This window comes from Myripristis murdjan, chromosome 2, assembly GCF_902150065.1.
Source record: "Myripristis murdjan chromosome 2, fMyrMur1.1, whole genome shotgun sequence".
In the NCBI taxonomy this organism is placed as follows: Eukaryota; Metazoa; Chordata; class Actinopteri; order Holocentriformes; family Holocentridae; genus Myripristis; species Myripristis murdjan.
This window is the reverse complement of record NC_043981.1, coordinates 5156615-5179184: the sequence shown is the minus strand read 5'-3', so window position 1 is coordinate 5179184 and position 22570 is coordinate 5156615. Positions and strand designations below refer to the sequence as shown.

Genomic DNA, 22570 nt, shown 5'->3' with positions numbered 1-22570 from the left:
TTCAGCCTCTTTTGGTAATGCAATGAAACAAGCCGAAGAAGGAAAATGTTTTTTTTTTAGTTGAGTGTTCAAATAGGAGCTGGAGGTGCCAGAATATATGCAAATAAAAAAATGGATTTTGGTACTATTCATATACCTGAAATACTCTTGAAGGTGAGTGTGCTGTTTGCTAGTCTTTTGTGTATCCACATTCTATTCCGAAGCCTTTAAGTCTGTTTTGTATAATTTTTCCCAGAGTGCTGTAACATTTCCCCACGCTGCCTTGTGGAGTATTCACCATTTTGCATAAGTGTTATACATTGCTTTTAGGAGTCACAAACCAAAATGGTTCAGAAACCACTGCTCTGATGCACATCTATCAAGATTAGTTTTTAAAAAAAAAAAAAAAAATTACAAAAAGCTGTTGTTTGTTGACAAATTTTCAAGTTTATTGCCTTTTCCTTCCTGGGACCAAAATCTCCCCCCCGTCCTCCATATGATATGATACAGCTGACACATATGAATTGTAGAAGTGCATTAAATCAGATCCTTTGCTTGCAGCTGTCGCATGCAGGTAAAGAGCACGACTTAGCTTTGCACGGCGTTTGGCAAAAGGCGAGCTTTGAAAGCAGTGAGACAAGATAAATACAAAAAAAAAAGAAAAAACAGCGGAGAACTGGAATTCTTCCACACGTTCAGGACTGATGAGACGTTTGACAAAGAAAAAACATACAGACAGCTGGTGTGGTTTCACTGCAGCTTCTCCTCCACCTTCCTCAGACTGCCTCAGAGGTCAAAGGTTGAGCTGCCAGGAGCAGACACAGCTGTGTGGACTGTGGACACTGTGGCACTTGGTGGCCCCCTGCTGGTTGCAGGAACACATTGCATTCCTCTTTGGGTGGTACTGGTAAAGTGTGAATGTGTGTGTGTGTGTGTGTTTGTGTGTGTGTGTGTGTCCTATGCTATGGCCACAGCAAACACACTAACCACACAGTACATGGTGCGGTTTTCCCATCTCACGGTGCAGCTTCCTGTGAGAACAGAGACAAAACAAAGAAATGGAATATTAAAATTGAGAAAGTAGTTACAGTAGTAATTAGACAGAATAGAACAGGGTAGAATAGAATAGAATAAAATGCTTAATTTCCACACACTGTGATACAAGCCTCCTTGGATGTGAAGAAGTGAGCTGTGATATTGGAAATCATTTCTTAATAGGGTGTAAGAAGGGTAGAAAACACAAAATAAGAGCATTTTCACTTTCCAGGTTTCTAGGTTTACATTAATAAACATTAATGCTGTGACTGTTACTCAACCCAGGAAATCCACAGACTTCCCCATGCTTGGTTATAATAAGTCTGTGACTGCTATCTGTTTTGCAGGGAGGGTTGCATTTGCTTATCTGTTTCCAGCTACCAGGAAACTTTTATTATTTCTTGAACACTCTGTTTTATCTGAAATTTACGGGCAGCTTGCCAGTAAGATCTATGCCAACAGTTGTGTTGCCGCTGTTAACTCTGCCATAAACCTCTGCAGACCAAAAGTTTTCCTCACAGCCATAAAAAAAAAAAAAAAAAAAAAAAAAAAAAATCAGAAGGTACAGAACGAGGGTTAGTGGAGAGAACCAAAGTGAGATTACGTCATTCTATGCGCAGTGGGACAAAGCAATCATTCTTTCCCACATTTTTCATGCAATTTTCAAAAATCTCAAGACCCTTCAGGCATTTCCAGACCTGTGCTGGGACACTAACAAAAGCAGAGCGAATCGTTAAGGTCACAGCGATATCTGTTATATAACTGGTGCATACATTACTACTGATTATATGTAAAATTGATGATCTCAGAATTCAGGCTTATTCTGTTTTTTTTTTTTTTTTATTGATTGTGAGTCACTCTACATAAGATCATCAGCTTCTCAATTAAGATGTAAAAAGGCTCATCTGTCAACTAAATTACTAAACTTTTGACTGTTGACTGGATCTCTGCTGTGTAATAAGTAAAATGAGGATATTTCATCATTTTCCAAATCATTTCTAAAACTGCAAAAGACATTTTTATATTCCAGCACTTTTCCAGGATTTTCATGACTGTAGAGACACAGAGTAAATGTAAAGATGTAAACACATGGCGTGTTGCCTCACTGTGCTCTCTGTGTGAAGTTGGACACACAACAAGCTAGTTGTCCAACAAAAAAAAAAAAGTTGTCCACCACTGAACTCACACTTTCTTGTTCTCCTGCATTGAGCTCTACAAGTTTCATGAAACACTCCCAAACTTGAGAGTGGACCAAGTTCAGTGCACTGGCGCACTCATGTGGTAGAAAGGCAGAATGCACTCTGGTGCGGTTACAGCCTACAGATATTGTGTATACCAGGGTGACCAAAAAATTTGGGATGGTCCTGAATTATGAGCAGTTGTTCCAAATCTCGATTCCTCTCCTGTTTGTGCTGAAAATTAGACAAATTCGAGTTTTGATTCGTTATAGCCTAATAAAACATTACACACAGATTGGTTAAGTTGGTCACATTGGTCACGAGTGAGATGTGAGGACATAGTGTTTCATGTTTTCCAAATTCATCAACTATTTGTTACAGCCCTATAAAATGCTGTAATGTCATAAAAGGCAATACCCGCAAAGTTTAAAACTTTGCACCTGCCTGTCAACAATCCAAACCTCTTGCACAGCTCACAGCAGGTGAGAAGAAAGCGAGACATTAACCCGAGCTGCTCTGCTTACCGTCCACGGCCGTGTCCCAGTAGCAGGAGTTGGCTGTGTGGAGCCCGGCGCCGCTCTTCTGCATCACAGCACAGGACACTGCACGCAAAACACAGCGACACACACTTTGCGTCACATCACACGCCTTACAATGCAACGCTGCACACAACATACAGGCTATGGAATCAATGAGAGCGGGGCTTATGAATGCACCCCTACACACACACACACACACACACACACACACACACACACACACACACACACTCCATACCAATATACTTGTATGGCTTCCCCTGTTTGACCAGCTGTGTGAGGGAAAGCTCCACGATACTAGCCGTCCATTTGTTCACCAAACTCTGGCTGTAGTCCACGCCACCTATGATATTATCGATACACTGCGAGACAACACACACACACACAAACACACACACACACACACACACACACACACACACACACACACACACACACACAGAGGACCATCAGATAACAGAACAGTATTTACAGTCATGTGGTAGTCACTGGATGCTGCATCACCTAAGGGCGCTGAATTACAGATCAAAACACTGCACACTCTCTACTAAAAGCTAGAACAGAATCAGGTTCATTTTGTAAAGTTATCCCTCTCCAAAACGAGCTGCACGGCCTTCAAAATAATTGACACCTACTTTAACTAAATTATAAAGAGCACATGATTAATTCTTTGATGCTAAAAGGATAGCATTATTGAGAAAATGACAACATTTTTGCAGCCTGGCTTCCACATATATTCCTATAAAGGTCTGTTTATGTAATATCCAATGCCAGCGTTGCAGCTGTATTACATCAGATTCAGACAGCCATATGAGTTCATATTTTCCATGTGTGTCATATTACCTCTTTGACAATGTTATCTGCCTCCTCGGGGTTAAATGAGCCCTGGAAACGAGAAACAACAGAAAATGACTGTCTTTAAACGCACTATCATGTCAAAAAAACGACCATAAACACACCGTAAACCCCTGTAGGGAGTAATAGCACAACACTACATCGACACCAGATAAACCAATATCACCAATAAAGTCGGTGTTAACCACATGTTGAGCCCCACAGACACATTTAAGGTGTGTTTTTTGAATATTTTAGCGGCTATTCGCGGAGGTTTACATCGTTATAACGTCTCGAATCACTGCTAGCACAGGAGTGGCGCTAGCTAGTTAGCATCTAGCGTCTCATTAAAGTGGGAAAACAAACCTCGCTGCCGTGATGATACTCCTCCATTCTTGCAGTCTAGTCTCTGGGGCCAAGTTGGAAGTCGTCCTCCGGGAAAATAAAAATTAAAAAAATAGCCAACTTGCCTTGAGGAAAAATACTGCCAGATTTCCTCCTGGCTGTCAAACAGAGCCGACGACAGCGCGGAGGGATGGGAAAAGTGCTTGTTTGCTTGATGCTGCCACCTGCTGGCAGGAGGTATGTTGCATGTCCTTCAGAGAAAAGTAGTTTTGTTTTAATTCTGAGGATGCATGACTTTGAATTTAGATAATAAAATCCCTCAACATGTGATTTGAACCACAGTGTACCCTTAAGCCTTAATTCTGTGGCTGTTACCATGCTAAATATGTGACCACAGTGTAGACCTAATTATAACCCCATGGGGTAATTAGTTCTTAGTTAATCAGCTCATGATGTGAGATTATTTAAGTCCCCCTCCAGGCATTTATGTAAGCACTGATAAACAATCTCTGTTCATCAACATTACAATTTTTTTTTTCCATGAAAGCATCCCGTTGTGCCTTAAATGTACCTCAAAAGCTCAAAGAAACCTGTCACAGCATGGGCCAAAATAAGATATTATCTATGTATGAGGCATTTTAATACATTTTAAGGCTTTACATTTATTTGAAGATTTTTTAAAGATATGCAGGCACACTGACGTGTATGGAAAAACATATTAAAATCTGTATCATGTGTACTTTTATTTAAAGGAGTGGGAGAAAGATTTGCTTAAACGAACAATCTGAAACCCTAAAACTGGCACAAGAATGTCACTGTGATCATAAGGAATAAACTATCAGATTAGGATCCCTGATTATTACTCAAATATCCATATCTTTAATATTCAAAAGGAAAATGTGCAGAGATACAGAAAATCAATCACTAATACTTTTTCACAGCACTGCAATTTTCAGTCAACCAACTAAACACAACCACAGGAAAAAAAAAAAAAACACAAAACAGTCATGGTCAGCTTTATATCAAAACTCTTTACTGATATCACAAAAATCCAAATAATACAAAAAAACTAACATGGTACAGTCAGTCAAATGAGATTATCGTATCAGTATATAAAATTGATTGACGCGTCTCCTCGAAACGCGTACGGATTACATAAAAAAGTGCAAATGTGCTTAAGGATACTTTCAGAATAAATAACAGTATTTACATCCTCACAGTTTGAAAAGTCACACTCACACACTTTGAGGCTCAGCTAGAAGCTAGGAAAAAGAGATGTGCCACGCAGTCACACAGCTAGGTCAACAAACCCTAGGATTACAAAAAAAAAAAAAAAAAAAAAAATTCCACAGCAATATGGCAATAGTGATAATACAAGTGTCACAAAGAGGTGGGGCTCAATAAATAGGTCACTTGTGAAGAGATAGTGGTTGGATTGTAGTGGTTGATTTAAAGGCACAGAGGAGCTGGACGGTTGTTGTAAAGGGGCGGATTCAACCCTGCGGCTCATTCATATTTTTCTTAGGTCTTGCTTGTTGAAGACGTGGCGACCCGAGGCTGCATTACAGTAAGGTGCAGGTGCCGGAGCGGGTCGCCCTGACGCCAGGAGGCAGCGATGTGTCTGGGCCGCTGCTCCCAGAAGCTGCAGGGGAAAGCTGACCCGGGAGGGCGGCGGCGGCAGCGGTGGCGGCGGCGGCAGCGGTGGCGTCCCCGCCGGCAGTGCCCTCTGGCCGGGTTTGGTCCCTCTCGTCCACCTGCTTGGACCTGGAGGAGGACAGCCGCCTGAACAGAGACATCTGAGAGGAGGACCAAGCAAGAGAACGGTGGTTGTTTAATGTCAAGACAAAGCCTCAGCCAGTGTCAGTATTACATTATGGTTGAGGGAGATGGCCGCCCACCCACAACTGTTGAAAGGGTTTTTTTTTCCTTGCCACTGTCACCATGTGCTTCACTCATGGGGAAGGTTTGCTTCTTGGGATGAGCTTAAATCTGTTAAGGGTATCCATAATGCACCTTGTGTTATGATTTGACGCTATACAAATAAAACCGAATGGAAATACATTTGGCCAGTTAGAGTGAAACAAAAAAATGAACCCAGAAAAGCAAGACACATCACCAATAAGTGTTTTTTTTTTTTTTTGCGGTGTGTTTTAAGGTGGATTTTTGCTTTAACACTTCAACTTATGCTGCAGAGGCATCTCTCTTTCTTCACCTAAAAGCCTACAATTTGTTGGTTTCTATCTAATGAGACTGATCAGGGTGGAGGATGATGGGTGTTTTGGGAAAAAAAACCATCCACATTTGGCTTTATTTTATTTCAGCAACAGCCTCCTACCTTCTTGCTGGAGCCTGACTGGCTCCTTGAGTTGTTGTTCGCCGTCCCATTGGCTGGTTTGGTGCCGTCTTCTGTCTTTTCTTCAGTTATGGTGTCGGGTCCCTCCGAGATTTCAGCTGCTGTTGATATTAGACCATAAACTTAGTGGAAAAATTGGCAGTTAAAAATTAAATCAACTGTTTCACTCACATGTTGCATATTGTTTAATATCAGTGTCATTTTTTAATTGTATACTAAAATATTTTTTTCCTGGCCAGCTTATATAAACACACATGAATAATCTAACCTAGACTACATAAAGTGACTTTTTTTTTTAATATTCAGACATGCAGCTGAATAAAATGAATTAAAACCAACAAATTTCACCTTTCTGCTCTCCATCAGGCACAGATTCTTCTTTCAGCTCCTCCGGCCTCTGCAAAGATCAGACCTCACATGTGAGTGAAGATAATCTTCACCGTAAGATCATCACAAGGCTTGTTATGCAGATAAAATGATGTAAAAGTAAAAAATTACAGGACTCGGAGACTCCTCTGCCGATTTCCCTGTTGAGTCGTCCAGACTTTGCGAGGACCGCCCCTCCGTCTCAGCAGATTTATCATGCTCTCCGTCGTTCTCCTCGTCCTCCACCTCTTCGTCCTCCTCCTCTTCCTCCTCCTCCTCCTCTACTGCTGCTTCTTCTTCTTCGTCTTCCTCCTCATCTTGAGTCCATTCTTGGACTCGCAAATCCTGACAGGACAAAAAACGACTCTGAGATATAATGTGCAAACAGTGCAGCATTTCATGTCCAACAAAATAAATAAATAAATAATAAATTACATTCTTCTTAAAACAAGTAAATTGTTTCCTGTGAAATGATTCCACTTTTTCAGAAGGCAGCTTCAGTTTCAGGAATTTTCTAAACAAATTGGTGAAATTATCTCTCAGCATTGGCAACTTTTTTTTTTTTTTTTTCAACTTCTTTTAAGAAAGTATGATTTTAAGACTCAAGATCAGATTAAATGACTTGCTAAAATGGATGGATATTAAAGAAATTAATACAAGCATTATTTCTAATTCTACAGGGTGAGATGAGGTAGCAGGGGGGAAACTGTGTAGGGATTGGGCTCAATTTCCAAAATTAAAAAAAAAAAAAAAACAAACAAACAAAAAAACAGATAGGGATATAATTTTTTGGACAAGCGGGCTGAAGGAAATGGTGGCACAAAAACATGAAAACAAAAGCACAGGATGAGAAATGCTGTGTGAAAAAAATTAACACAAACAACAAAACTAAACTATCCTGCACAATTTATCAGAAGTTGCAGATTTCTATTAAAACACGACCACATCCTTTCTTCAAAAGAGAGACAGAGAATGGCTGTTCATCATCTGTTTATCTTTTGAATTGAATACAGACAGCACACTGACAACTGACCCTGAGCTGTATAGTTGGCAGGGACAGGAAGGGATTGTGGAGGGATTACAGACACAAAGAGGATGACGAGACCGGGGAGGAAAACAAACCCCACCTGCTTGTGGACACTCAGCCAATGAAACGCTCACTAACCCAGGATGACCCGGGCGAATGGAGGAGGAAAAGGCTCATCCTGTGGTGTCAATCTCAATATTTGTGATTAAGTCATGAAAAATGCTCATGCTAAAATGCTCTGTATCCACTGGGTATGAAGATTTGGTTACACTTTATTTGGATTGTCCAATATTAATAGTCAACCTAGTGTCGACCTAACCCTAACCATAATGGATACAAAGTTGATAATAAGTTAAAGAATGCCAAGATACTGATATGAAGATGAGTATTTACAATGGATAGGCTGTGAAATAGGCTGTGTGACTTGATTTTTTTTTCTATTTTATATCAGTGAAGTGTGATTGTAAGCCTGCCTCCTGAATTGTTTCCAATAAAACTGTGGGGAAAACTGGAAATGATTACATTTGTTAATATTATTATTTAACTAATTTATAAGTACTCCCAACCGTGTTCTGTCTCTGATACCTTTCAACAAGACACACAAAGGTAATACAACAAATCCAACAAAAGACATTTATTATGAATGACAGAAATGAATATAACAGTTTATGTCTTGTGAAAACAACCATGATTGTATGTGCAGAAAAATGTAAATCTCCAACTGCCACAGATTAAGGCAACCTGTCCCTGCCTGAGCCTTACAATTTTTTGTGACAGGTTTAGGGGTTTTCCATTGCATCGATGCATTACTGGTACTGGTCATATCATGAAAAAATAGAGGTTTTATGAAGGAATATGACTTCTGATGGTTGGCTAGCTGCCAGAATGGCTGCACATGTAGAGAAACTTGCCTACCATGGTTGAAATTGATCAAATTTGCTGTGAACAACATACAATGGAAAAACATCTTGTACCGTGCCACTATGAGCGTGGCTGGAATGATATACCAAGTCTTTGACCTGAATATACCCGTTTCGTAGCTGCCAACTAAAGAGGTAAACAAAGCAAAATTGACTGTGATCAGTTGAGAAATCGCCACTAGCGCTTTCAAACTATTCGGTCAGCACAAAAGCTGGCAAAGCTCTCCCCCGTGCTGCGGTGAGCAGGTTAGGCAATTAAAGGTAGCCAATGTAGTTTTCCTTGTAAACACACTTGGTTTTTGGAATGATTTGAGAGTTGCATCAAAGCCTGACCATGGCCACTTAATGCTGTGAGGCAGAAGCAAAATAGTGCAGTACAGTCTTTTGGCCATCGGGGGCAGTGTCGAGCACTTACTAAACAGAGGCGAACATACAGCTGTCAATGGGGCTTAATGCTGTAAAATGATAACTAAATTTGAGTCCAAATATAAAGATCACATTCATATTATCATTATTATTATTTAGAGAGCTGTTTCTGCGAAAAAGTCCCATTGACCACTGTTAATTTGACTCTGTTTTCATTGCTCTACGTCGCCCCCAGAAGGTGGCTTCAAACACTCTTGTTGGTGAAATATCTCCCAATACAGACTTGTCATGTAAATAAAATGGTGACCAAGGTTTCTTAGTGTGCACTCTAGCGCCACCACTGGTCACAAACTACACTGGATACCTTCAGCTCTAATCAAAAGGCAAATATGGAAATGCAAAAGCAGCTTTGATGCCATCAAACTGCAAAAAAAAAGCAACTTAGCAGTGCATTTACATACATGAAAATAAAGCAAAACGTTTTGCAGCAATATGAAAACAGGATTATCCAAATACATTATATATCACCAGAGAAGGCACTGTAAGTGATGGGTAATAGAAGATAGGTTATTGCAGGAACAGAGAATGAATATAGAGAATTAAGTTTGGCATTCTTTGTTAGATTTTCCTGTTTAGTTTATGTTTTTGGGAGCTTTTGTGAGTTGTACTGCTCTCTGTGCTATTCAAAGCTGCATACATTGTTTTCTTTGAAGTTCCCTCCGAACAATACATGCTATTATTTCTTGTATTATTTCTTAGTTGCACAGGAATATGAATGCTGCCATTATTTAAGATTGAGGTACTGGGGTAAAACGTCATCCCAGAATTCCTCTGCTTCCTCTGCCGCCTGGCCTTTACCTGACCTCGGCTTCCTTTTTGTCTCAGATTTAGCACTTTGCCTTTTGACCTCAGCAGCCCTCCTTCTCTTTTTGTCAAGCTCCTTTTCTTCTTCCTCCTCCTCCTCTTCCTCCTCCTCTTCTTCTCCTTCTTCTTCCTCGCCACTCTCCTCCTCCTCGTCCTCATCATTTTCAGCCTCGTCCTCATTTCCCTCCTCCTCTTTTTCACTTTCTTCTTCCTCCTCCTCCTCACCCTCTTCCGCCTCTTCTTCCTCCTCTTCATTCTTCAGATCTTCATCTTCACTCTCCTCCTCTTCCTCCCCGGCCCCCTCCTCTTCTGCCTCTTCTTCACCTTCCTCCTCGTTTTCACTCTCTGATTCCTCACCGCTCTCCTCCTCTGCCTCTCCCTCCTCTTCCTCCTCCTCCTCTTCCTCTGCCTCTACAGTTCCACTCTCCACATCACTCTCATCTTTCTCCGAAGCCTCTACAGATTCACTTTCACCTTCCTCTTCCTCCTCCTCTTCCTCCTCTTCCGCAGTCTCAGTATCCCTTCCTTTACTTTCCATCTCACTACCTGACGCCTCCTCCCCTTCTTCCTCTTCCTCCTCCTCCTCCTCTGAGCCACTTGCTTTGCTCTCTTGCTCCTCCCCACTCTCTTCCCCGCTTCCCACTGTTCCACTTTCTTCCTCCTCTTCCTCCCCCTCTTCCTCACTCTCATCTTTTCCTGTAACCTCTGATTCACTCTCCTCTCCCTCACTAATATCTAATTTGCCTTCATCGCTCTCTTCCTCCTCCTCCTCTTCCTCTTCCGCTTGCAGGGTGCTGCTATCGTCATCGTCCTCTGTTTCTGTAACCTTCTTGCTACTTTGGGTGGCTGACTCACTTTCATCCTCCTCCTCTTCCTCTTCCTCATTGGCTGCCATTGAGTCTTCATTGCTGCTCTCAGTTTGATCCTTGCCTTCCTCGCCACTTTCGTCCCAATTCGTCCCCTTCTCGTCCCAGCTTGCCGCCCCAACATCGGAGCTCTGTTCGGGACTGTCCGGTGCAGGAATGATGTTGATGCTGACTGTTGTCCTCTTGCTTGATTTGGAGTGGGATTCCGATTCGGACATCTCACTCCATGAGGAGCGGGATTTTATCAAGCGGGCTTTCGAGACACTCCGGCGGCTCTCCGGACTTGATCTATCAGACGGTGTGGGTGACGGCGATCTCATCTGGCTTCGGGACGCTACCTCCCTGATCAATGTTGAGCCGGCTGCAAGAGAGGCCGCAGCGGTGAGCAGGTCACGTTTCGGTGTTCCTCTCGGTGTTCCTCTGGGTGTTCCTCTCGGTGTTGGGTCATCGTCTGATAGTGCTGAAAGTTTGGACTGAACAGGTTTCTTGGACTGAGCTACTTTTTTGTTTATCTCGTCCTTTGATTTTTTGGTGTCTTTAGATGAAACTATACTTTGTTTGGGCTGGGAGGGTTTTTTAGACTTCACACTGCCCTCGGAAAGTGATCGAGGACTTCCGGAGCTACTCTCCAGAGCATCGCTAACCCCTGCATGTTGACTTTGCACGACTATAGGTTTGCTTTTCAGCTTAACGGGCTTCAACTCAGACTGCTCTTGCTGAACTTTCACCCCTGCCGATTTAGAGCCGACACCCTGAGGAGTCTTTTTGACCTCTAAACGTTTACCTTGGGTGGAGCTCTTTTTCTCCTCCATTTTAGGGTCCTTTCGTTTTTCTTGCCCCGTCCTGCCAACCTCTACCAACTGGCTTTTCCCTTTCTTTGGCTTGGGCTGTGGTTTGGATGTCTCTTTGCTAATGTCCCCTAAGCTTGGAGACTTATTTTTTGTAGATCTACCCTTTGCAGCAGTGGGACCGAGTTCCTCCATGGCCAAGATGAGATTCTCCTTGCCAGCCGCTTTCTTTGGGTGGTGTGGGCTTTGTGTCTTAAGAGAACGAGTGCTGTGGCTCTTCAAAAGCTCGGTGGGCGGCGCCCGGCGTGGGGTGAGATCCTCCCTCTTACGATAGGGATCTCTTGGAGAAACCGGCCTGGAGAGACTGCCCTGCTCTTGGAGTTTTTTCTCCTTTTTTTGGTTCTCTTTCTCATTCTCCTTTTTAATGACCTTACCATGCTTATCCTTCCTCTATCCCAGGTACAAGAAAGCAAGGAAAGGATGAAAGAAAGGCATGCATTAGAGTGGAAAAGAGACATGCAGAAAACTCAGAGGACCAACATAAGAAGTAAAAAGACAAGAGACAGCTGGAAATCAACATATATACAACAGCATGACTGAGTAATCTAGGATGATCGTGCAAAAGGATGGCTGGGTATGAATCATTATGTGTGTCATGAGTGTTGCTAATTTGTTCAATTGTTCCATTAACCAAGTCAGTTCACCTGTTCCTTTTGAGACAAGTGGACAAATAAGTGGACAAAAATGGCAGCAAAACATCTGAGTTACCTTCTGAACTGGAGACAGCATGAGTGTCTTATCACTGGGGTCCATTTTCATCATATGTGTCTGTTAGGAGAAAAATGGAAATGGTCAAATTCCAAACTGATTTCTGACTTTCAGCAATTCATCAGTTCACGCCTCTCTTGAGGGCTTGTGGCGTTTACGTTGCGGTGAATGCAACTGGTCTCCACGGACGTCACAAGATTAAATGAACCAAGAAAAAAATCTTAAATCATAATGAGCCAAAATCATAGATCTAGCCAATTAATTTTAAAAATAAAAAATGTTTGTCACTCAGAATTTATAAATCATAGAGAATCCTGTGAAAGAGTTGTCACTTCAACCACCAGATTATTAGATTACCTAGATTACCTAGATTACCTCCCATTCTTTAAAGTACTAGATTTTTCATCTTTTTGTAATGCCACCCTCCATACTATTCACTGTCTTGCTCAAGGGCACTTCAGCATTCTCAATCTTGAACCATTAACCTTCAGCTGCAGTACTGGTTCCCTACTCGCTACAGCATCCTGCTTCCATTTTATGATTTTGTAATAATTTTGTATGACACAAAGCATCAAAATGTACATGTCAGTGATTAATTTCTCTCTCACCATGTTGAGGAAGTCTGTAGTTTCTCCCAGGCCCTTAACACTGTCAGTGTCAGTCAGGCTCTCCACAGTGCTGTCTGTCTCACCCCGTGCTTGCTCTGCCAGGTTAGCAAAAAAGAAAATTTTAGTTGAGTCCATTTTCAGTCATACACCATTTTTTTTCCAGATTCGGTGTGTAGTTGGTTTATATGTCATTGATGATTTCAGGTCAAGAAAAGCAAGAGAAAACTTTTGCTCTCAGGTTGAAAGTTTTGCCTTTTTATCCATCGACTACAACAGAAAAAAGGCTGTTAAATTGTTTGTTTTTTTTGGAAAGACTGATAGTGCATTTTGCTGGTGTTCTGCCTCAATCTGGAGGAAATGTGAGGAGGAGGATGAGGAGGAAGGTGGAAGAGGAGGAGGTGAGGTAGGTACCCTTGCGGATTGACCCTGCGCTCCTGTGTTGGTGAGTGCCGTTGTGCACCTTTCTGTGTGCCAGCTCTCGTGGAGGCAGTCTGGGCGGGATGGTCTGACTGGAGATGGGCAGCGGGGGGTTGAGGTAGCCCGGCGTCCTGGCAGGAAGGGTGCGGAACATGGCACCGAACTGGTCCGGAGATCGCTCCTGTACATGAATCGGATTAGCAAAGTCTCATATGTACAAATGTTCTCATGAAGAGCAACAGCTGCACAGTATGTACAATGAATGAACACCCACATTCAGACAATTCTGTTGGCAGGAGAAATACCTGCTTCAAAATGTCCATTTCTCAGGTTTGGAGATCAAAATTTTCTAATTTGAAGAGTGGGGCTTCTACAGAGTTCATACACTTTTTCAAGTACAAAATTCCATGATTTTCTCACTAGACAGTTTCGTGACTGCCTTTAAAGATTAAAAAATCCAGTTTTCAGTTTGAAATATACTGATAGTGGCTAAACAGCACAACTGTTTGCTAGATCATATCACTAAAGAACTGAAAATTACTCTTCAATGTAACAAATGCCGCACGCAAACTAAATGACTATATAGAGCCGATTGGAGACTGCAGACCTGCTAGACATCCAAGACTATGGTCATAAATTTCCTTTTTAAATTGTGACCACAGATGGTTTTTTGCCATTCAAATTTGAGAGTTATCTAACTTGTGCCCTACAAAACGGAGGTTTAACTCTACCACTGAGGATATAATTGCCTCCAGAGGTTGCCAATATAGGAAAGTGCAAATTTGCAGTTATGTACTGTTGAACAGACAGTCATGTACCATCACTGAGCAACATCATTCCAAAACTTGGAGTAGTGCCAGTCAGATACCCACCCTCTCTCTCCTGCGAACCCTGGCCGAGAGGCTCCGCTGCAGGGCCGATGAGTCCGTGGTGTCCCCTAGCAGCTCCCCGTACGACTTCTCCAGGTAATCCTCTGTCACATCGTCTTCCTCCAGCGTCACGTCGTCGCAGTCCGGTTCTCTCGGCCGCGCCAACACCACCATGTGACAGCCTCCACATGTTGCCTGGGATTGAACAGATGCACACAGCCATACATTAGCATCCCAACCCAATGAAACTTGGGCTATTTTCCACCATATCAAAAATATGTGGAGTACAACAACATACTACTGTAACTCTAAAAACCCAAAACATGCATATATGCAGCACACACCGCCTGGACGTTGTACTTGAGGAAGCGTGGACAAAGAGTTGGCTTAAACTGATTGGTGAAGTTTTCATCTCCCAGGCCCAGTTTCCCATGCCGCCCGTCTCCAAACGTGTAAAGTAAACCACCGTCTGAAAAACATCATGTCAGTCAATTTGACAGGCAGTTATTAAATATTTTATGGTATTTTTTAGCAGGCCATGTCTGTCAAGCCAAAAAGTGAATTTTAGACACTGTGTGTATAGTGTGTGTGTGTGTGTGTGTACCTGTGATCACTGCCGTGTGGTTCTCTCCGCAGGCCACGTGGCAGACTCGCCCTTTCTTGAAGTGGTCGATCACTCGGGGCAGCCGGGCCTCGAAGATGAACGTCCCGTGGCCCAGCTGGCCAAACTGACCCAGGCCAAACGTGTACACCTCATCCTCTGCGAGTGTAAAATGGAATCATTTATATGGAATTGTTATCTTTAATTGTACACTGTTATTTGAGATCACACAATGAATCAAACAATCACACAAACAGCAGTGTTGCACACAATTATTGTGAATACTGACAGAATGCAAAAAGTTGTTAAACCATATTTTGGTTGAAATAGTCAAGTAAGCGGAATTAAAGCTGCACCAGGTAGAACACTTTTCTTAAAAATAAATATCTTATCAGTCTAAATTACAAATTTGGGCCACCATGGAAAAAATGACAACATTTTGTCTAATTGAGACATGTGGATGTGTCCTATTTGCTCAAATGAAATTCTGTTACTGGGTTACAGGAAGGGATTAATCCCTCTGCAGAGAAATCTGGTCTCACTAAACATTAGATCTTTTTCTTTTTTCTGGTTAAAAAAAAAAAAAAAAAAAAAAAACCTCTACCGCACAGCAGCACAGACAGGCCACATGAACGAGCTATGTGCAGTTTACTCACATCAGATTTCAAAGTTCAAACTGTTTCTAAACAATCAACTCTCCCTACCATTTGCAAGTGCCATTGTATGAACTTGGCGTGCGCAGCTTTAATTACTGAACCCATTCCCTGCCAGGGTCAATCAGGATTATTATATCAGCTTTAAATCCAGAGTGACGGGTGTATTAATATGTATAGACTGCATATAGACACAACAAGTCACTCAGTGGTTAATATACTGAGGTGTGTAATCACTCTGGTCAGCAGAAGTGCCACTGCACTGTGTGTTTGCTGTACCTGTCAGGGCCACAGTGTGCCCGCCGCCACATGCCACCTGTGTCACCCGATCTTTGATGCTCTTCACCAGCTGCGGTACGCGGTGCCTGGCCAGCTGGTCGGTGCCCAGGCCCAGTTTACCGCTGTCGCGCTCCCCGAATGTGTACAGACCTCCGTCAACTAGCAAACACGAGGAAAAACAGTTTCACCGCACGGCAAGAGGCAACCAGCGGCAAAAACCACCATGACAATGAAGGCAATGGGTCTTCAAATGTACTTGCAACTGTAGCTGATGCACAAACTTGCTTCCCTTCAAACATTTACATGACATTTCAAATTTAAAGTTTAACATTTTGATATTAACCAAACCCACAATCAAGGAAAACAATTCACCCGCTCCCTTAATTAAATTATTGTACTTATTGACGACTGTTCTCCACCAGCAGCTGATTTTTTTTTATGTCTCTCTCTCACCTGTGACAAAAGCAGAGTGGTAGTAGCCACAGGACACCCAGGCGACGGGACGGCCCACGCTGACCTCCCGGGGGCGGCTGGCGTGGCTCTCTTTCCCCAGGCCGATCTGGCCCTCCGCGTTGTCGCCCCACATGAACAGCTTCCCGCTCTCTGAGACGGGACAGAGGGAGAATCGACCAATCACTGGGAGAATTCTGCATTTGGTAAACTGTATTTACTTCAATGAAGAGCTTATTTTGTGAGTATCTCTCAAATATGCGTGTGAAACAAAAGGAAAAAAATCAACTTTGGATATTCATCAGCAGTTAGATTTCAATTATTTGTGATGTTTGTAATAGATTCCACACGTTAATTTGTGCTTTTCAACAACATCTACAGCATAGGTGTGAACTTGTTGCATTCAGGTCTAGAGAATAATGATCATAAAGTGAAGAATAAGTGAGAGCGGAGAGAGAGTGGTACCATGACACCAGGTTATTCAAATTACAAAAGGCACCGGAGAGGGTGTTGTATTTCACATGCTACTGATGACAGATCCAACAAGATGCAAGCTGTTGCTGCACTGCATTCTGGTCTATGTGCTCCTCTCTGTCCTCTTTTAAAATGGATTTCTTCCTGTGTGATTGTTGAAGAAAGACGGCCTCGCTCTTAACAAATTTCAAAAAACCACAGAGTCACGAATGCACAGTTGAAATGAAAGAGAGTCTCACCGGTGAGAGCAGCAGACGTGTTTGAACCAGCAGCGAGCATCCTGATTGGCCTGTTTGAAGTGAAGAAACTGACCAATTGGAAGGCCGTTCTCTCCTCGCAGTCGCCGAGGCCCAGCTGACCCTCGCTGTTCCCACCTGTGGTGTAGACGTTTCCCTGAGCTACGCACACACACACACATACACAGCTGATTGAAACAGAAGCCTCCCATGTGGATATCAGGTTAGAATTGCTCTTGGATGGAAATTTCTATTTGTATAATACTAGCACTAACAAAAAATACATCCATATGAAAGCCTTACCTGTATAGATTATAGTGTGATTTCTTCCACAGGCCGCAAGCCGCACTTTCTCTGACTTGAGAGCTGAAATTACAGGAGATTTTAAAATGCAGTCTGAACACATCAATACAAAGTTAATGACAGGTTAGGAATATTTATGCTTTTCTCATAGATTTAATGACAAAAAACATTGTCTCATGGTATGGGAAAAACAGGTTGTTTGGTGTTAATCTTATTTGCAATGCATTTTTGAGTCAGTTAAGCCCTTTAACCCTGAATTTCCCTTAAATGTCCACTTAAGTAGCTTCATTATTTGAAAAAAAAAGTTTGTTTTCCCCCATATAGTACAACAATGTCACATCCATATTGTGTATCTTACACAATATGGAAAAAGAGATACTGTGACATACACCTCACTCCTTTCAGTGGAAAAGTGCACTGTAATCCCTTTATTTGGAAAACAAAAAATCCCTAACATGTTAGTCCCTCTGCATAAGACCATCCCATAATTATGTGAGCACAGTGCTGTATTTAATGGAAAACACAAACCAAATGCAACTGTGCTTTTGGAATGCAAAAACCTGTTGAGCATTAAGCATCCCTCACCCTCTCTCTCTCCCTCCTGATCTAGATTAGGGCAGATTATGGACCCTCCAGATTGGGATTACAGTCGTAAACAAATCTGTCCTTTCCTCATTGGCAGGGGACTTCCACTTGTTCCTAAAGGGTTTCCTCAATGAGAAAACCCCAGACAATAACAACAACAGCAATAACAGACTGCGACTTTACACTTTTTCAGTGCATTTTGGGAGTTTGTCTTTTGATTACAAAGATTTGAATCGTTTAGGACAATCCAGTTCCCACTACAGCTGCTCAATTTTCCCCAGCAGTGTCTTAAACTTTACTACAAAAATCCAAAAAGATGTTTTTGCCAGATCAGTCATGATATCTTTATGTCTTTGTCAGTTGCGGCATATGAGAAGAAAACAGTATTATTCAGAGGTAAGACATTGGAATTTAAGACCAAATCAAACTGAATTTTGTCAGATAATAATCACTAGTGTGCATTTAGTTATTTTCTCACTGGCAACTCTCTGATCTGGAGTTCATATTAGCTGGTAAAATGATTAAGCGCATGATAAATTAGTGGACCGACCAGCCAAAGAAGCCTGTCAACATAAAAATTCTGTTTCCTGCACCAGTTATGAAAGGGACATGTGCTGAGTCGAGGAACTCTCCTCACTCCACTACAAGAGGTTTAAAACAGCTGCTGGTGGCAGCGCTGAAAGGAAACACTCCTTATTTGTTCCAACATGGAAACTATTTAAAGACCAACCTTTCACGCAGGTGGGCTTGTTAACGCTCGACTTGGATCCCAGGCCGAGCTGGCCCCAGTTGTTACTCCCGAACATGAAGAGTTTTCCATTTTCTGCAGAGACAAAAAGAATCAAACATTTCCAAGCTTCCCAGCACCTTTCAGCAACATTTTGAACACCTTGAAAACAATGCTGACATCAAAACAAGAACAAAAAAGCAGCCTAAATGCCAAGAATGAATTCATATTTTGGGGACAAATGGCATTAACAGGTGGCCATTTATCAATTACAGGAAGGTGCATATAAGCCAAAAAAATTTAAACAAAGTGAAATAATACCAAATAACCACCTGGTGGATATTTGAGGTGAAGCTCTTACCTGTTATTAATGCTGTGTGCTCGTCCCCACAGGCAATTTTCATGGGCACGTCATTTTTAAGCCAAAATTTACTGGGGACATTGTCTGCGAATTTGCTTTTTCCAAATGTGAAAACTGCACCTGTTTCTGTAAGACAGAGACGTTTCTGGATCAACACAATCACATTAGCTTTGGCAGTACACACACACACACACACACACACTTTATTAGGTCCATCTGTACAATCTAATTCGCTTCAATACAACAGCTCTGCCATAACTTCTACCTTTTTAACAAAGTTTATAATGTTCAGTTTTTCTTGGAGAATGTGTACATTTAATTCTATGTTTATTACTGAGGTTGTAGTTTGCAGAGGTCTTGTACTGGACTACATTACATTAAGAGATGTTTCTAATTTTTTGTCCTCCCTATCTATATACAATTGAGGGGGACAGAATAGTGGAAACACCTCTCAATAAAATGCAGCCCAGTAGCAGCAGTAGCAGCACTAACTATGAACTCTATTGCCTCTATTACTGTGACAAAAACAAAACCTGAGCATTATAGGCAGCAGGAAAGGAAACTTGAGCTGAAAACAACTAAAATTCACTTAAATCCAATTTGCAGCCATTAGTTCAGTGCCAGTAGGTTACAAGCTAAACTAGACAAATTCATTCGTAAATTAAACGAGGTGCTGGTTGCCTAATTACTACGTTAATATTATTTCTTGGCCGTTTCTTGCTGCTTGTTGTTAGTTGTTACCGTTGTTTTCCCTCTGAGCGGCTGCTAGCCAACAAGCTAAAGCTGAAGCTAACAGAACAAATGAACAAATTTCACTTGTTTACTGACTTCAGATCGATAACATTGATTATACTATAAAGAATAAGATGATGCGATTATTTTTGCACTACCTGGTATCTCGTCCTCTGCCTCCCCTGCCATCTCTGTGTGTTGCTTTAATCGGCTTTGCCTCCAGCCGCTCGTCGTCGTGGGCGTGTGTCCGCTTGTTTTCGTCTGGAGCAACCCGGAAGTAAACAAAACTTCTCCTAGGCTACAGGGCGCTCATTCGCTTTTCCTAGTACAGCGAAGGAATATCTGCACACTTTTGGTAATGTTGGTTTCTTGGTTAAGGTTGGGTTTAGGTCAAGGTTGGGGTTGGGCATAAGTTGGTTATAGCAAACATTAGAGAAAGCCTATAGGGAATTACTGTAAGTCAATTAGGAATTCCGTCGCTGTACTAGGAAACACAAGCTCGCCTACAGGACGGGCCATGTGACCGTTAAAGGTGCAGCTTGTGATTTTTCTTCAAATACTTTTTTTCTGTACCACTAGAAAAATTATGACTTTTGAATATCTTTTTGTGTCTGTGTTTAGGAGGGTATTTTTGGAAATGTGGAACTGATCAATAGCACGTAAGACCATAATAAATTATTTGTAATTTTGACATTTTGGTGGAGGCTGTTATTCGAGCAATTATGTTGATATCTCTTTCTTGACAAATATTTTTTATTTTACCTGAAAAATACGGTATTCACAAATCCACATCTCAAAGATAGTGCCTGTATTGACATCAGTGTTTTGATGCAATTTAATTTAATCTTAATTTGTTTTCATCTAAATGCAGTTTGAATCAGAAAGGGCTCAATAAAGATGAAATGGCCAGGCAAGTCATCATACTGCCTTTTCAGAAACTTTTGTCTCTTCTCACCTGAGGTGTAACAAAAAATTAAAATATGATCACCTGTATGAGGGGGTATAGCTCAGTGGCAGAGCATTTGACTGCAGATCAAGAGGTCCCAGGTTCAACTCCTGGTGCCCCCTGGGAGCTACATGTTCAAGATGAATTTAATTAATCATCATATAACTAGCTCATGGTCTACCTGCTGTGAGACCTCTTACTTTGGAGCAAAAGACACTCAGAGGATAGAAACAGCCTGGCAGCATGAGTCTATCCCTGCTTTCACTTCCTAAGAGTGGGTTTGCCAGCTATGGTGATGCATGAGACTTCCTTCCCTTTTTCACAAGCCAATTACTTCCTGGCATGTACCAGAAGTTGAACTTGGGACTCGGGACTGTACCACTGATGTATACCCCCTTACAGGACAAGTTCACATTCCCTTTCAAGGCATAACAAGTGATGGAATACAAACAATAATGACAAAAGCACTCCTGATCAATTTTATAGACTGCAGAGTAATGAAGCAGCTTGGCTTTTTGAATAGATTTCATGTTGTATTCCAGATGACAGTAGCCTACACACATTTCTGATATACTTTCTTAGATGGACGCTAACTATGTTCAAGCTTTTGACCATGCTCCTTGATCAAATGACGGACAAACAGGAGACAAGTAAAGCCATAACAGAGGCATCTCACCTCTGTCACGACAAGCCCCAGGCTTGTCCCCCAGCTTTTTTTTTTTTTCATCAATACCTCTATTGAGGGATACAGGGGGCACCAGGAGTTGAACCTGGGACCTCTTGATCTGCAGTCAAATGCTCTGCCACTGAGCTATACCCCCTCACATGTACCTCAGAAATATGTTCATAAAAATCCATTTATGAGCACATGGCCCGATTCCTGGAGACCCAGCTTCTACTGAGCCATAATCATGAAGACATTTTTCAACAACCACTTGTAGACGATGAACTGGATATATATTTATCCTTGTGTGCATCAGCTCACAGGTATGAATCCTCAGCTAGCCAGATTATTTGTACTCTGGCATTTATTCAAGCAGGGAGTGTCAACATATTCCGGATTCACCCTCAAATGAGAGACACTGGAAACTTATGTGATAAGGGAAATTGAATATCAACTCATTTTAGAAACTTTTCAGTCATATATCCTGGAAAAAAATTTAAATACCTGTTGCTGTGTGAGGGGGTGTAGCTCAGTGGCAGAGCATTTGACTCCCAGGTTCAACTCCTGGTGTCCTCCTGAAAGCACTCTAAGTGTGTGTGTGTGTGTGTGTGTGACTACAGCCAGTAAGATATGTTGGCATCATTTACCTCCCTTTTTTTTTTTTTTTTTTTTTTAATTTTAGACAGAAAAAGACCGGGGACAATCAAGCAGACAGCAGATAAGTTTGTCCCTGGTCTGGATCCTGATGGTTTGTTAATGTCATGTAGTGTCATCTAATTCTTCCTGTGATGAAGCACACACCACCCACATAAGAATAAGTGTTATGATTTGAACCTATTCATGATTTATAACATGTTACAGAGGAGGGGGTATAGCTCAGTGGCAGAGCATTTGACTGCAGATCAAGAGGTCCCAGGTTCAACTCCTGGTGCCCCCTGAAAAATAACAGATTTCCTAGTCAGTGCTTTTGAACTTTTTCACAATTATATAGTGTAGTTGTTAATCATCTTGATTGGTTGTTACTTCAGCAGCAGATGTTCATACAGCATAAATCTATTAATGATGAGAATCACACAGCACATAAACAAATGTATCCATTGATACATTTATCAATGTATCAATGGATACATGTGAGTGAATGCTGCATATCTTATCATAAACTAGTATCTAATGCCAACTCAGCTCAACTCAACTTTATTTATACAACACCTTTCATACAAACATGCAGCTCAAAGTGCTTCACTTAGCAAGATTAAAAGACCAGACAAAAAAGACTAAAATTGTTATAAACAAATAAATAAAAGTTAATAAGATAAAATAAATAAAATTAAATATAAAAATAAATATGAAAAACAATGACCCGCGACCCTTGTGAGGATAAGCGGTTTAGAAGATGAATGAATGAATGATAAAAACAATGACTGAACCTAAAAAACT

At 41.6% G+C, this 22570-nt stretch overlaps 2 protein-coding genes and 3 non-coding genes across 5 annotated transcripts; 2 read left to right on the top strand and 3 right to left on the bottom strand.

Annotated features, from left to right (window-relative positions):
• Positions 1-406: 406 nt before the first annotated feature.
• On the bottom strand, positions 407-4120 carry LOC115375577 (dynein light chain Tctex-type 3-like). The gene is made up of 5 exons (XM_030075024.1): positions 3932-4120; positions 3575-3616; positions 2970-3093; positions 2717-2794; positions 407-1010 (listed from the first exon to the last, which is right to left on the bottom strand). Exons 1-5 carry the CDS (start codon positions 3956-3958, stop codon positions 937-939), a joined length of 345 nt encoding a protein of 114 aa, XP_029930884.1. The 5' UTR covers positions 3959-4120; the 3' UTR covers positions 407-936.
• A 3054-nt stretch (positions 4121-7174) lies between these two features.
• On the bottom strand, positions 7175-19777 carry rpgrb (retinitis pigmentosa GTPase regulator b). Its single transcript, XM_030075015.1, has 14 exons — positions 19682-19777; positions 18792-18917; positions 18434-18526; positions 17119-17181; positions 16819-16977; positions 16109-16258; positions 15656-15814; positions 14727-14882; positions 14467-14591; positions 14126-14317; positions 13248-13434; positions 12837-12931; positions 12229-12288; positions 7175-11910 (listed from the first exon to the last, which is right to left on the bottom strand). Exons 1-14 carry the CDS (start codon positions 19710-19712, stop codon positions 9727-9729), a joined length of 3780 nt encoding a protein of 1259 aa, XP_029930875.1. The 5' UTR covers positions 19713-19777; the 3' UTR covers positions 7175-9726.
• Positions 19778-20519: 742 nt separating this feature from the next.
• Positions 20520-20591, top strand: trnac-gca (transfer RNA cysteine (anticodon GCA)). The gene has a single exon. It is a non-coding gene; the product is annotated as a tRNA-Cys (tRNA).
• Positions 20592-21218: 627 nt separating this feature from the next.
• On the bottom strand, positions 21219-21290 carry trnac-gca (transfer RNA cysteine (anticodon GCA)). Its single transcript has one exon. It is a non-coding gene; the product is annotated as a tRNA-Cys (tRNA).
• A 708-nt stretch (positions 21291-21998) lies between these two features.
• Positions 21999-22070, top strand: trnac-gca (transfer RNA cysteine (anticodon GCA)). Its single transcript has one exon. It is a non-coding gene; the product is annotated as a tRNA-Cys (tRNA).
• The last annotated feature ends 500 nt before the right edge of the window (positions 22071-22570 follow it).